This window comes from Dermochelys coriacea, chromosome 8, assembly GCF_009764565.3.
Source record: "Dermochelys coriacea isolate rDerCor1 chromosome 8, rDerCor1.pri.v4, whole genome shotgun sequence".
NCBI lineage: Eukaryota > Metazoa > Chordata > Testudines > Dermochelyidae > Dermochelys > Dermochelys coriacea.
The window spans coordinates 23,451,728-23,465,634 of NC_050075.1; the positions used below are offsets into that span (position 1 = coordinate 23,451,728).

The 13,907-nt window shown below is 41.4% G+C and overlaps 1 protein-coding gene across 9 annotated transcripts in view; it reads right to left on the bottom strand.

The window, feature by feature from the left end:
• The window catches only part of PWWP2A (PWWP domain containing 2A), a 42,858-nt gene extending 29,508 nt beyond the window's left edge, over positions 1-13,350 (bottom strand). For 4 of the 9 annotated variants that reach the window (XM_043490552.1, XM_043490551.1, XM_043490549.1 and 1 more), the window contains exons 1-3: positions 12,599-13,350; positions 8,945-12,396; positions 7,106-7,213 (exon numbers count right to left, since the gene is read on the bottom strand). In XM_043490552.1, the coding sequence (XP_043346487.1) occupies positions 7,106-7,213; positions 8,945-9,747 (911 nt within the window). In that variant the 5' untranslated portion in view covers positions 9,748-12,396; positions 12,599-13,350. Of the gene's footprint in view, positions 1-7,105; positions 7,214-8,440; positions 8,573-8,944; positions 12,397-12,598 lie in introns of those variants that run through there. The other 5 variants (XM_038412146.2, XM_038412138.2, XM_043490553.1 and 2 more) reach the window with 4 other exon arrangements.
• Positions 13,351-13,907: the final 557 nt, after the last annotated feature.

Consider the following 13,907-nt stretch of genomic DNA (forward strand, 5'->3'; position numbering starts at 1 on the left):
ATATTTAGCACCACTTAATTCTGAGCATCTTTGTTTCATGCATCATCTACCTGATTAATTGAAATATTTCACTCCGAATTTGAAGGAATTAGTTTAATAATAAAGCTCCAATCTGACTTTATGCACATGAGTATTCCATAATTGCTATATTGGTTATATATTATGTAAGCTACATAACATGAAGCACAATATCCTGAATACAGGTATCCAGAACATACCCCAAATATTTCACTATTATTCTGCTTAGTGTAGAATTTAAGTGTCTAAATATACACTAAGTATCCACTGGGACACCTTACTGAGTAGGTATCCACAGAAGCTGAACTATGTTCTCAGTATGACAGGTTTCAGAGTAGCAGCCGTGTTAGTCTATATTCGCAAAAAGAAAAGGAGTACTTGTGGCATCTTAGAGACTAACAAATTTATTTGAGCATAAGCTTTTGTGAGCTACAGCTCACTTCATCAGATGTGAATGCATCTGATGAAGTGAGCTGTAGCTCACAAAAGCTTATGCTCAAATAAATTTGTTAGTCTCTAAGATGCCACAAGTATTCCTTTTCTTTTATGTTCTCAGTAGTTTATTTCCATCCAGAGTAATATGGCACCAGAGTTCACAGTTCAGAAAATGCAGTATTTCATTTAGTCAAAGTTCCAGAACAATGGCTTGCACCTCCAATTTGAGTTATTATGTGCTGTTTCTACAGAAATGGAAGTAAGTGGCCAATGCCTTTCACCGCCCAAAAATTGCTTATTAGGATCTGTTAGTAGTAATAATTATGCATGTCCTATGCAGCCAGTGTTGGACTGATGGACTTTATAGGTAAACAGAATACTTATGGAATAATATATTTCACTTACATGTAAATGACAATCGCAAAAAGTCTTTATTTGGTATAACTTCTAAGCATGTAAACATCTTCCAACTGAAGTCAAAGATTTCTAGTTAAATACTGAATTGAGCGTTTTAACAAAGTTACATCAGGGATTAACAGTTAACACCTGTCAGAGAAATTGGATAAATATTCAACATGGCTTTTTGAAGGCCCAGATTGAGCTTCACATAGCGCACTGAATTTGAGAACACTGTACTGCTTGCAGCTGCATGCTTGTAGCTCCCCTTATGTACAGAGGAATCAGTTTCTTTCACTGCATCTTTCCCACCCAGAGGATCCTGTGGATCTGCAGCTTCAAACAGCAAGGGGAAAGCAGCTCACTGACGACCAGTAGAAAATATTGATGTAAAAACAGCTAGAAGTTGTATTACTTAAGAGTGCAAGCATGAAGTTAGAAGCCTCTTTGAAATAGGGAGAACCCCACGGGCAGCAGCCTACAGCTTCATGAAACCACATTCAGTATAGACACACAAGGCCATCTTCTGAGAAGTCTGAAGGATCTGTGTATGGGGCGGGTCCAACCCCCTGATTTTTCCACAGAGGTCGTAATGTAGTCCCTCCCCTCTCCTTCTGGAAGAATTGGAAGGAAGCTCCATGTAAAGTTTTCTGCAACTTCATCTCCACATCTGCATGTCTAGATAAGTAGGTTACACTTGGGTAAAAAAATACATTCCAAGTTTGAAACTGGTTTTTATTTTTGAACTTTTACCTGGATACCAAGTACAGCCTTTTTCTTTTGTCATGCCACATGCTAGGGTCTCTGGGCTGATCTAGACAATTTTCACACCTATAAACTCAAACTCTTTTAAAATTGGTTTTGTTAAAACTGTGCAATCCCTTTTTAGTAGACATTCTTTAATTAATTTAAAAGTTCAACAAGCATGTTGCACTGATTACAGTCATTCAACCAATAAAGAATCACAGCTGTATATGATCAACCTTCACTTCACTTAAGTGTAGTTTGTCTGGGAATTTCTTTTTTAAATAAAATATCTAACACTAAACCAGAAAGTGAGAAAATACTATCATGCAATATTTCAAATGATCTAAAGATTAAACTGAAGTCTTTTTCAATTTTAACTTTTAGCACCATATTTAGTTGTGCTCCAGACATAAAGCAGTCGGAATATACCAGGTTGTACACCCAAGTTTCCCCTCCACCCTCCTGTCCCCACATTCCCTCAAATGAAGGGAAGTCAAGCTGCTCTCAGGAAACATGGTGGCATCCTATGCTGTCAGAAGACAGAGAAGAACACTAGAAGCAGCAGATATATGCATTGGCCATATATAATAAGGTCAGTCCAACTGAGAATAACAGAAGATGGCAGCCATTTTAAAATAGGGCAGTTCTTTGTGGAGTTCTCTGTAGTCTAAACTGGAAACTTTTGCCAGCACAGGAGCGTCAGTGTTGTGATTTCTTTCTAAACCAGCTAGAAAGTCCTAGTGCAGATGTAGTTACAAAAGTTTATTTTGCTTTATTTAGAATAGCTATCCCAACAAAATTTAAGTTTAGATGAGATCTTGTTCAGCCTCTTTTTTATGAAGAGGAAAAATGAACAATCTTAATGTATTATTTCTTTCAAAAGTAGTCTATGTATAAGATTCCAGAGAAGTTTTTTACTCTATTGGAACCTTGAACAGTCCGCATTTATTCCATTATTAAAATGAATTTGTCATTAGGAACAATAAAGAGGTCTGACAGGATACATAATACCTTAGGAGACTCATTTTTAAATTAATTTTAATTTGATTAATGGATTTATTTAAATTTTCAAAAATATTGCTCTATACTTGGAGGAAGTGCTAGGCTTTGGGGGAGAATATGCTGTAATTTTCATACATAAGAGAATCTCTACTTTAACTGAAAAACTCAGTCCCACCACGACTGACACCTTCATAATTCTTTTTAATTATCTGCATTACAATAGCACCCAAGGGCCCATAATTATGGGCAAAGAAAGAGCAGACATTACAGAGAAGTTTGACATTTTGTGGCCGTTTCCTAAACACTTATCCTACCTGGCTTTTTGACAAGTCCAAGGAACAACTGCGTTTTGCTACTTTTTAGTCACCAGAAAGAGACAGACTCTTAAGCTACGGCTACGCTAGAAAGCTTAGAGGCACAGCTCCACCAATACAGCTGCACCACCATAAACTCTCTGCATAGCTGCTCTAAGCTGATGGCTCCCATCAGCTTAATTACTCCAGCCCCAGCAAGCGACGTTAGCTATGTCGGTAGCTATGTCGGCAGAAGCAGCTCTCCCGGCAACATTGACACCAGCGCTTAAGTCAGCATAAGTTATGTCGCTCAAGGGAATGGCTAATTCACACCTGAGTGACGTAGTTTATATCGATTTAAACTTTAGTGTAGTGTAGCCATAGCCTTAGTGACATCTTGCAGATTAGGGAAGGAAGTGAGACTAAACAATACTACAGAGTCAAATGATGGGCAGAAGTTAGTTCCTCCTTCCCCAAATTTTATAACTGAATATTAGCTTTGTAAATTCCTTACTTCCATAAAATCTAAGGCAATATCAACCTGCACTGTAGTACCTTCCCAAAACCAAAATTTAAGCAGTTGTTCATGACAACATGGGATTTGGACAATTTTTCACTACTCTTGTATTTTTTTAATAGAAGCTACGTTGGTTTGACTGCAGAAAATTCTTTACCCTTTCAGGGACAGTCAAATAAAAAATATCTAAAGACAGTTTACCTATATCATTGCCACAACCTTAGATTCTCAGAACTCAGATTCAAGTTTAATCTTATTTTTTACATTTGCTTGGGGTTAAAAGTGAAGAGAGACTAATCAGTTTCACTTTCCAAAGCTCATGCTTTAATTAACACCAAGCTGCCATGTTTGAGCTGTAAACACTGAGAAAATGTGTTTATATTGAACAATCTTTGGACCAACTGTGACAGTTCATGTAACCTCACTGGGGTCTACAAATTCTTTCTCCTTATGAAAGTAGAAGTTCTATGTGAGCAGAAGCAACATAAGATTCTAACCACTTTAGAGGTATCATTGGGAGACAGCACCATAACAAAGCAACAAATTGTAATTTTACAAAAAGAGTTGAAGATTTATAAAGTTCAGTTAAGCCAAATGGATAAGTTACATGACAAGTCATTTTAATTACCATTTTGTTCCCAACCAAAACCCCCTTTTCATATTGGCAGACAAAGTTATATATCAGACTGCTAGAGATTAATGCTCTCTCCTCTGAATTCTGGTATCTCAAGCTTTCAAATGGCAAAAGACTTTGGTTTCTAACTCTCATGGTTGTTCTTTCCAGAGCTGCTATGATGAAATTCAAAAAAGGGAAAAAACCCTGCATGTCAGAATTGTGATTTTAAGGTTCAATACATCATGATATACCAGGGCTAGAAACAAAATCTTTCTGTTGCTAAGCTAAGAATTCTGTATTGTTCACAAGAAAATAGAACTTAAAAAAAAACTAGACATGAGGGACAAGTTAGTCTTTTTTTTTTCGGCACGATGAAGTCTTAAGACCCCACCCAATGTAGTTTTCAATCCTGGAATAGTGTTCCAACAGGATGAAAAGCACTCCCACACCACCTCTTAAGATTTAGAAGTGCTATACTTACTAACATTTGCATTCTCCAGGTGCAGTGACCCTTGCAGCAATTCTGAGCCAGCAGGTGGCATTAATGTATCACAAACCAATATAGCTGCATGCAGTGTCATAAGACACTCAGAATACATTGCATGCGTAGAAATACATTAATTTAAAAGGAGATTGTATCTAACAATTTTTGCAGATGGCAACTGATATTACTATAATTAAAATTTTAGAGAAAAATCTCTATCCAAGTTCACCATGTGCATGATCAATTTTTGTTTTGATAGTCAGCTACACTTCCCATCTCATGCATTAAGATGAAACCACCGCTTATGCACTGGGAAGGAGCTCTCAAGCATTACCTTCCTGAGATAATGCAAGGAGCTTAAAGGTAATAGCAGCAGCACTACTAGAGTTAAAATCAGCAGCAGGCAGGCATGTGGGAGCGTAAGCAGGAGGAGAGTGGACTCAGTGATGCTTGTTCTTGAATTTCCCAAAAAGACATTTCAGAACATCAGCTTGGGTACAAAAACCCCCTTTAATAAAATATAAGAACCAGGTCCTGGATATGAAAAATGTTCGATTGGAATTATATAAGGAATTGGACTGGGATCCAGAAGACCCAGGTGAATTCCCAGAGCAACTTCTGACCTCCTATGTGACCACGGAGAAGCTGCTAAATTACTTTGTGCCTCAGATTCCCATTTGTAAAAGTGGGTATAATACATCCTTATCTCACAGGGATATTGTGTGGATAAAATTCATTAGTGATTAGGGCACTTGCTCAGTGATGAGGGCCATAAATACTTAAATAGGACATTCTATTTAAAGGGGGTACTCCAACAGAAAAAATGTTCATATTTGTCAATTAAAAATGTAACTGACAATGTTCCCTTATATATGCACTGTTGACCTCATTTAAAACTCTGCTGGAATAAATACAAAGGCTAGCATTTCATTTCAGCAGCAGAAACAGAAGTGGTAGAGGTTCAGAGAAAAACAACAAAATTGGTCGAAGGCATTTTGGCTGTGCTTCCATCCCACAATACAGGAGTGACAGCACTAAAATTCCGAGGGGCAATAAACTTGCCTGCATTAAATGCATATATATTTTTTTTTTTATACACAAGTTAACCTTTAAACTCATTGCCGTACGATAATGAGGCAAACAGCAGTCTCGTTTCCATTTGCTAGAATACAAATGCTATTAATCCTCATTCTTCAGAGCATAAGATGATTCCCCCCACCCATAGTTCACTGTGAGTAGGGCGAGTTAGCACCTGTAACTGAAGATGTTAGTAACCATTAAAAATAATAATAATAATAATAATAATAATAATACAAGAAGAGTGGACTAGATTCGATTTTTTTTTATCCTTACCAAAAATGTACTTGACTTTCATAGGAACTGGTAAGTTTAAGATTTCTAGGAGAAGCAGATTTGGAGGTGATGGCCATGTCTGCACTGGAGTAGTTTAGAAAAATTCCCACAAATTCAGATGAACTGGTGTGAGCAAAGTTCCAATGGACATATTTTTTTCTATATTAGGATTCCCACCATTTCAAGTGAACCAATGTAGAACTTGTGGGGGTTTTTGGTTTGGTTTTTCCCCCGTGTAATGATTCCTATAAAAAACTGCAACATTCAGTAAACAGACTCCCAAAACAGTTAAGGTTAGTCAAAACTTGTATACTATTGATGTTTTTAACAAGTCCTGCTACAGTAATTATACATCTCATAAAAGTCAAATGAAGAGACCATCGTAGTTTTCTGATATTAACCTGTCCTAAGGCAGTAACAGGCCACCAAAGCGTAAAAATCTAGATAAGCTAATGCAGCAAAATAAAAATAGCACAGAAGTGGAGTTTATCTAAAAAAAATATGTGTTTAACACTTAAATGCTGAAATATTCTACAGGTAAAAAGTGCCTAGTACATTTCTAAAGTTAACATACTACTTTATTCTTCTTTTGGGGATTTGAGTCCAGATCTCACTTGCCAGCTCACATACACTGGTATCACTAGCAAAACATTGCAGAGCCTGTATGTAAGGAAGCCAAATTCTCACCTAGGCCCGCTCCAGAGCTTTGGTTAAAAAATAAAGAAAAAGAAAAGAAAAGGAGAAAGTCCAAACTGTATCTTCCACATCCACCTGAAGAGGGACCATCCATGAAGTCCAGGATGCACATGAACAGAGGGGCAGACACAGAAGATGCATCATTCCCTCATCAGCGCATAAGAAGAGGTAATACAACCCTTAGCTATACTACCTTTTCCACAAAGCCCTCTGTGATGAGGAATGCTTCCCCCTACCTTTAACAAATGATTTGGGGCAATCTTGAAAGCATGGATCCACTGAAGCCACACTACCAAGGAATCAAGGAGCCCCTCCTCATCCATGTGGAGCCACCAGTGCTTCTATGCAGATGGCCCTGTGCCTCAAAGGGATATTGGAAATCCACATGTTGGAGGATCCTCAGTGGTGAAACAATTTTTGTACCCAGAAACCCCAGACATTTACATCTGAGGGGATACACTGGGTCAAATGTAAGTGTTTAAAAAGATGCAGGTAATTTTTGTTTGTTTGTCTTTTCAGGAGGGGAAAGAAACTAGGATTTTCCTTACTCATACATACAGGATCCAGAGTCATTTAATGGCAAGTGCTTTGACACCCACATAGTGCAAGTGACTGAACAGAGTGAGACAGCAATTCTGAAGGTCTGGACTTCAGATCTACAAAAGAATAGAATTAAAAGATAAGTTAACTAGATGGGTAACTCGGTGACGGGCGCATTTGTTTGGGGCTTTTCAGTATTTCACACTAGAAATGTACATTACATACTTAAAGATCAGCCTCAAATCAATTTAATAAAATGTGAAAATGCCTTTAGACTTTTCAAACTATAAGTGGTTAAGTTCCGAGCTGTGGAATTAGCTTCCATGATTTTTAAGATGTTCCTAACATCTTAAATCATCTTCATTGAACTTAGAAAAGGCCATACACCTCTCTAAATATCCACCCCCCAAAAAAACAAGCTGAGCCAAAAGCAAAAACGCACAAAGCCATTGGCCCCATTTCTAAAGGAAGCACTAAGAACAGAGAGACTACATAAGTACATTTCTTTAAATTGATACAGGTTCTCTATGTCACGACCACTATCTTGGATTACTAGAGTTTAAGAACATTTGCAAATACTGTTTTCCAAGATTTGTGTTTTTTTACTTTTTGCACTTCACTTAGAACAGACAATGAAAATAGCCTAGTCAATGTCACTTTGTTCTGTACTTGCTCAATGCTTAAGTATTAAACTACAAACACTGAAGAAGATATCACTGGGGAGATATTTATATCTGTAAATACTTTCCTTAGAATTTTCTGAACAATTTTTACTCCCATCAAGTTGTGCAAGTTTCCCCCCAAAAAATGCTGGACCTGAACTTACAAAACTGTCTTTTCAGGCCCAGATTTACTAGGTGGATATTGGTTCCTTGAAGAGAAAGCCCCTCCCCAGACCCAAGGAGAATCATACTAGTAAAACCCTTCAGGACTCCAAGAATCTTCCATTTGAAGACTGCTGTAATCCAAAAGGTGTCAGCTGGCTTTTAAAGGATAATATGACATGACTTGGTCAATGCAAGATGTAAATTAAGAGATGAGCACCCAAAACAGAACTCTAGATCCAAACACTCCTATGATTTGGGGAGGCTCAGGCCAATTCTCTGCAGTTGAAGCTCATGACTTAACAGGACGATGGAATTAGGAAGGCCCAAGATGAATCCTAACTGAGTTAGAGGGAATTGACCATGTGCTCTTCCTGCCTGTCTCATGTTTTCTAATTCCCACAAGGCAACAACTCTTATTTTTAAAGCAGCAGCACGAAACCGGGGGGGAGGTTTGTTGGTCAGTTACCAACTTTTATCCTATTTTTATTACTTAAAATGAAAGGGCCTCTCCCTTACCTTTAACCCAGTAGTGGACCAGAGACCGTGCGTGGCAGCAGCAGAGGCTACATCGCATCAGAACTGGCGGTCGGAGAAGCTGCTGTTAGGCATTGTCTCAATGCAACGAGGCTGCGGGGGCACCGTTCCTACCCATCATGGACCGGCCTGGGGCTTAGCCTGCGATAAGGGCCGGGTTCTTTAGATAAGGAGTAATTAACACGGGGCAGTTCCTCCTCCCTCACACAACGAGATGGAGCTGAAGGGGGTAAATCGGCTCCAAGCACCCCGCCTCCATCTCCAGGAAGGATGGCGGGACGAGGGCTACTTCTGTACAGAGCCTGAGTCCCCTACACTCCATCTCTCAACGGGGAGGAAAGGAGGCGGCTGACCGAGAGCTGCGGAGCCCGGGCCCGCTCTCACCCTTTGCAGAAGTCCCTGAGGGCCTCGGGGTCAGGCCCAGGGATCCCCCCGAAGTGCTGATCTCCCCCGGCCGGGAGGAGCTGTTCTCCAGCGGCATCTCACCTTTTGGAGAGGTCCATGAGGACCCCGGAGAAGAGCTTCTCCCCCAGCCGGAACGACACCACCAGCGCGTCCTCGATGATGTGGTCCAGGGTGACCCGCACCTCCGAGCCAGGCAGCAGCGGAGCCTCCGCCTCCCCCGCGGCCGGGGCCACCGGGGCGCCGGCGGCCGGGGGCTCCGGCTTTACAGCGGCAGCGGCAGCAGCAGCATCCGGCTCCTCCTCCTCCGGCCGGCACGGCTCCTCCCCGGGCTCCGGCTCCACGGGGCCCCCAGCAGCCGGCAGGCAGGGCTGCGGCTCCTCCTCGGGAAGTTCAGGGTGCCCAGCAGGCGGCGGGCAGGGCTGCGGCGCCTCTTCGGGCTCCGGGCTGGGCGCTCCTCTAGGTTCGGCCTTGGGCGAACCCGGCTCCGGTTCCTCCGGCTCCGTCCTCTCCGGTTCCGGCTCCTGGGTCCTAGCCGGGCTCCGGGCGAGCTCTACGGGCGGCAGCGGCGGCTCCTCGGCCTCCCCCGGGGCGGACTTTCCCCCGTCGGCCTCGTCCCCATCAGGCACGGCCGACTCCACAGCCTCGCTGACAGCGGGGAGGGGGTCTGCGCCGGCCTCGCTGCCCGGGATGGGCTCCATCTCGGGCTCGGCTTCGCCGGCTCCCCCGTCACCCGGCACCGCTGCAGTCGCCGCCGCCTCCGCAGCCATGGCCGCCATTTTCTCTGCTGCTTCGCCGCCGCCTCCCTCCAGCAGCGGGATCGATAACCGCGGCCTTCTCCGCCCGCCTGGGAGGCAGAGCCCGCCTACTGTGCTCATCATTGGCATCTCATTGGAGGCTACGCTACGATTCTAAGCTCCTATTGGAGGTTGGGAAAGTCCATCAAGCCGAACGAAAACTTCTCATTGGCCAGCAGAGACTTCATTCATTCAGGGGTCGGGAAGAGGAAGAAGGGGTGGAGTTTAATACCTCTAAGATCAAAGGGGCTTGCTCATGAGGCCGTTGTCCCTTCCTATTGGCGCAGAGAAGACTCCCCGCCCCCTTCAGTCTTCTGAGAGGCTGTTAATTGGTGCAGAGTTACATCCATCAAACTGAGATGGGGCGCCTGAGGCCTGGGGTTCAGTGTAAGGGGAAATTCCTGTTTGAGTGGCGGGGAGGTAACGCCACAGAGGTGGAGGTTAACTCACTTGCAATGAGAGGGTGGTATCCTCATATTCAGGACTAGGAGCTTATTGGGACAGAGACTGTGTCTTCTTCTCCATACAGCACCTAGCACCTTGCTGTCCTGATTCCATCTCAGGTGTTGCTCCAGCACAAATAATATAATGATCGTACCAACTCTAGTTTCAAGGCACTCACATTGGGAGGGTGAGCAGGACCCATTACAAAAGGGACCAGAGATGGAGAGAAATGGGAAAAGAGAAGGAAAAAATATGGAAAGTCAAAAAAGGGGGACCAAATCAGAAAAGAAGAAATGTCTGGAAGAAAGAGGATTTTAAGGGGAAGAGGGAGTGAACTATAACATTTTCTAAAAGGTGAAAAATTAGACACTAAAAGAGATCAAAGAAAAGACTCAGGGTATCAAAGGAGAAGTGGAGAAAAGGGAGAAAAAAGCAAATGACACTTGTATATTTTACAGTTTGGCTCATATGATACTTTGAATCAACACTAGCCTTTTCTTCCCCAAAACTATGAAAATTTTGCCAGTTTTGGTCATTCCTCCCCAGATTCAAACCCCTTGGGATGCTATTAATCGGCCACCATTGTGTATTTTGGAAAGTTGACATGGATGAAGTAGAAGAGATAGATGGACAGTTAAAGGACAGAAGGAGAAGATCTGTGAAAGAAAGACAGAAAGCAAGGGGACGAGCTAGACCAGCGAGATGCTAAACATGAATGTAATTTGTAGGCCTTAATCCCCCCCAGTGCAATTATAGGGGATAAACTATTGGCAGAGAGTGAAATTTGTGGAAAAGTAATGACCTGAATCTCTAATGTTTTGAGGGTTTTTTTTTAAATATATAGTTTTAATAATTTATAGTTATATTTTCTGAAGGATTCTAAAGTGATTTATAGCATCACTGAAATGTAGCCACCTCTCTGTTGGAAGGCAGTAATTAAGCAGGCAACTGACATAAAGCAATGACAGTGAGGGAGTAGTGAAATTTTGGCAAAGTATACTAGAGCAAATCCCTCTGCAATTTCAAAGCCTAGTGGTATACACTGCCTTTAATCTTTCCACACTGGGAAAATTGAGTGTCATGCCGTTATAGCAGTACCATAATGCAAGTAATAATAATAATAATAATAATAATATTTCTTATAAAACCTTATAAACCAAGAACTGGGTTTGAAGCCTCCCATCACAGCAGAAGGGGCTGGAGCGGTCTGTATGTAAACAGAACCTGATCCTGCAAATGCCAATCATAATGCATATTACCACATAAATAGTCCTGTTGTAGTCCCAAGGACCAGGGGCCTGATTCACCATCCCAGTGCTATCCATCATGTGTAGTGACTTGCACAAATGCAAAGAAGGCATAAAACACCATTCTGATTTGATAATGCTTTACCCTCACTTTGCACTGGTGTAACTGACTGTACAAGCTGCAGGACAACAGTGAATTACGTCCTAGTGCTTGCAGCATCAGCCTCATATAGTTTGTAAAGGGTTTATGTATACATACATTTCTAGAGACAGAAAATGCCTTAGAAATGTAGCTCCTGAGTTAAATGAAATTTTAAAATATAAAATAGTTGAATAGCTCAGTATTACACAATCTACATGTTCTCAGGCAATTTACTGTTTGAAGGGATGTGTGGTTGGAATAAAATATGTGTGAGGAGGTTAGTACTACAGAGTAGCATATTGAATTGTAGTGTTTATTCTCCATCATGCATGGATCTTTGTCAGTCTCTGTCAGGGAGAAACAGCAGATGGACTCATGGCTATATGATTTGTAGCTAAAAACAAAACGAAGCCGATCTGGGGGTTTTCCAGAACTATCCAACATTAATATTAATGCCTAAACCGTCTCTAAACATTTTGTTGGGTCATATTTTTAAAGGCCTGCATACTGTTTCCTGAGGCCATCATGCTTTGAAAGAGGGGCAACCATCTAGGAGCCCCCAGGGCTGAATATGTCTGTTTCCAGTATTCTACAGAATAATGAGATTTGTCTTGCTGCTGAGTTACTAATACCTTAACTCCAAAACCTGCCCCTGTGCAATGATTTCAATTTCACTTCAGAGGTAAGATATCAGTTTTGCATTTCAGAATTGTTCTGTATATTCTGGTATGTGTACTGGGGACAAAATAACACTGGCCCCAAAAGATTTTCAAAGGCTATGAATGATTCAGAAATATTTTTCATTTCAGAGGGACACAGGAGGGGACAGTAAGGAGAATTAGGTCTCTGCTTTTCCTTCCTATGTTATTGCAACTCCCCAGAATTGTGACAACAGATGAGAGACTCCTAGAAAACTGAAAAAAGAAAAGGAGTACTTGTGGCACCTTAGAGACTAACAAATTTATTAGAGCATAAGCTTTCGTGAGCTACAGCTCACTTCATCAGCTCACGAAAGCTTATGCTCTAATAAATTTGTTAGTCTCTAAGGTGCCACAAGTACTCCTTTTCTTTTTGCGAATACAGACTAACACAGCTGCTACTCTGAAACCTAGAAAACTGAGATTCCCTTCCCCAAAATCAGGAATTTACCACCTTATTCAATTAAGCAACAGTAGCAGGGCAAGCTATTACTCCCCAGTAAAAGTAGCACAAAAATAAGTTCCAGAAGCCTGTGATAGGAATTGTGAGAGATATCCAGGGAGTAGAGCAATGGTAAAGCTGTAGAACAGCACTTGTGCAGATGAAGCAAAACTGTCAGGGGTTTTATCGCAAAACAGCATGGTTAGTGTGGATACACTGTACCATTGGTACTTAGAACAGTGATATCCCATCAGTTTAGTTAGCCACAGTTCATTTCTGTAGTGTAACCAGGGCCTAGTAGAGCAGAATGGCAGTAATTTCTAGCCTACAAAAAGTCACCAATCAATACAAAGAGCCTACTCAGTCATTGAACTAATGGGACATTGAGATCCAGTAGCTCAGCCCAGCAGGCTCTTTGTTATGTTAAATTCAGATTTCCAAAGGATGGGAGTAACATGGAAGAATTCCTCTTCCAAAACTGCAGTGTTGCTTTCTGAAATCACCCTGCTTTGCCAGAAGTGTTGCTTATGTCATACAGCAAGCATTAAAATGCTAACATTGTCATCATTTATACCTAATAGAGTCTCCAGCAGTCCTGAGAATGAATGTAAAAGGATTTTTTACAGTTTCATTTACATTTCAAAAGCCAAGTGTTTGTGAAAAGATGGAAACAAATGTGTATGCCACTCTGATCTAATGACAGGTTTCAGAGTAGCCGCCCTGTTAGTCTGTATTTGCAAAAAGAAAAGGAGTACTTGTGGCACCTTACAGCTGTAGCTCGCAAAAGCTTATGCTCAAATAAATTTGTTAGTCTCTAAGGTGCCACAAGTACTCCTTTTCTTTTTCTGATCTAATAGCAGATGCAGAAATACAGTAGCATAGGTTTCAGAGTAGCAGCCGTGTTAGTCTGTATTCGCAAAAAGAAAAGGAGTACTTGTGGCACCTTAGAGACTAACAAATTTATTAGAGCATAAGCTTTCGTGAGCTACAGCTCACTTCAGTAGCTGTAGCTCACGAAAGCTTATGCTCTAATAAATTTGTTAGTCTCTAAGGTGCCACAAGTACTCCTTTTCTAGTAGCATAGGCTATCCCTGTCTTCAGAGATAGGTTATGCCAAAGGCTAGGTGGTTAGAAGAAACTTACTTATTATGCAAAAACTTGCTTGTTTTACTGTTTTTGTCCTCTCAGGTGCTCCCTTGACCATTATCTCCTGTTTCATTCTGCTCTTGCATCCTGTCATAAAATTAGCCTGTAAACTCTTTCAAGCTAGGATTGTC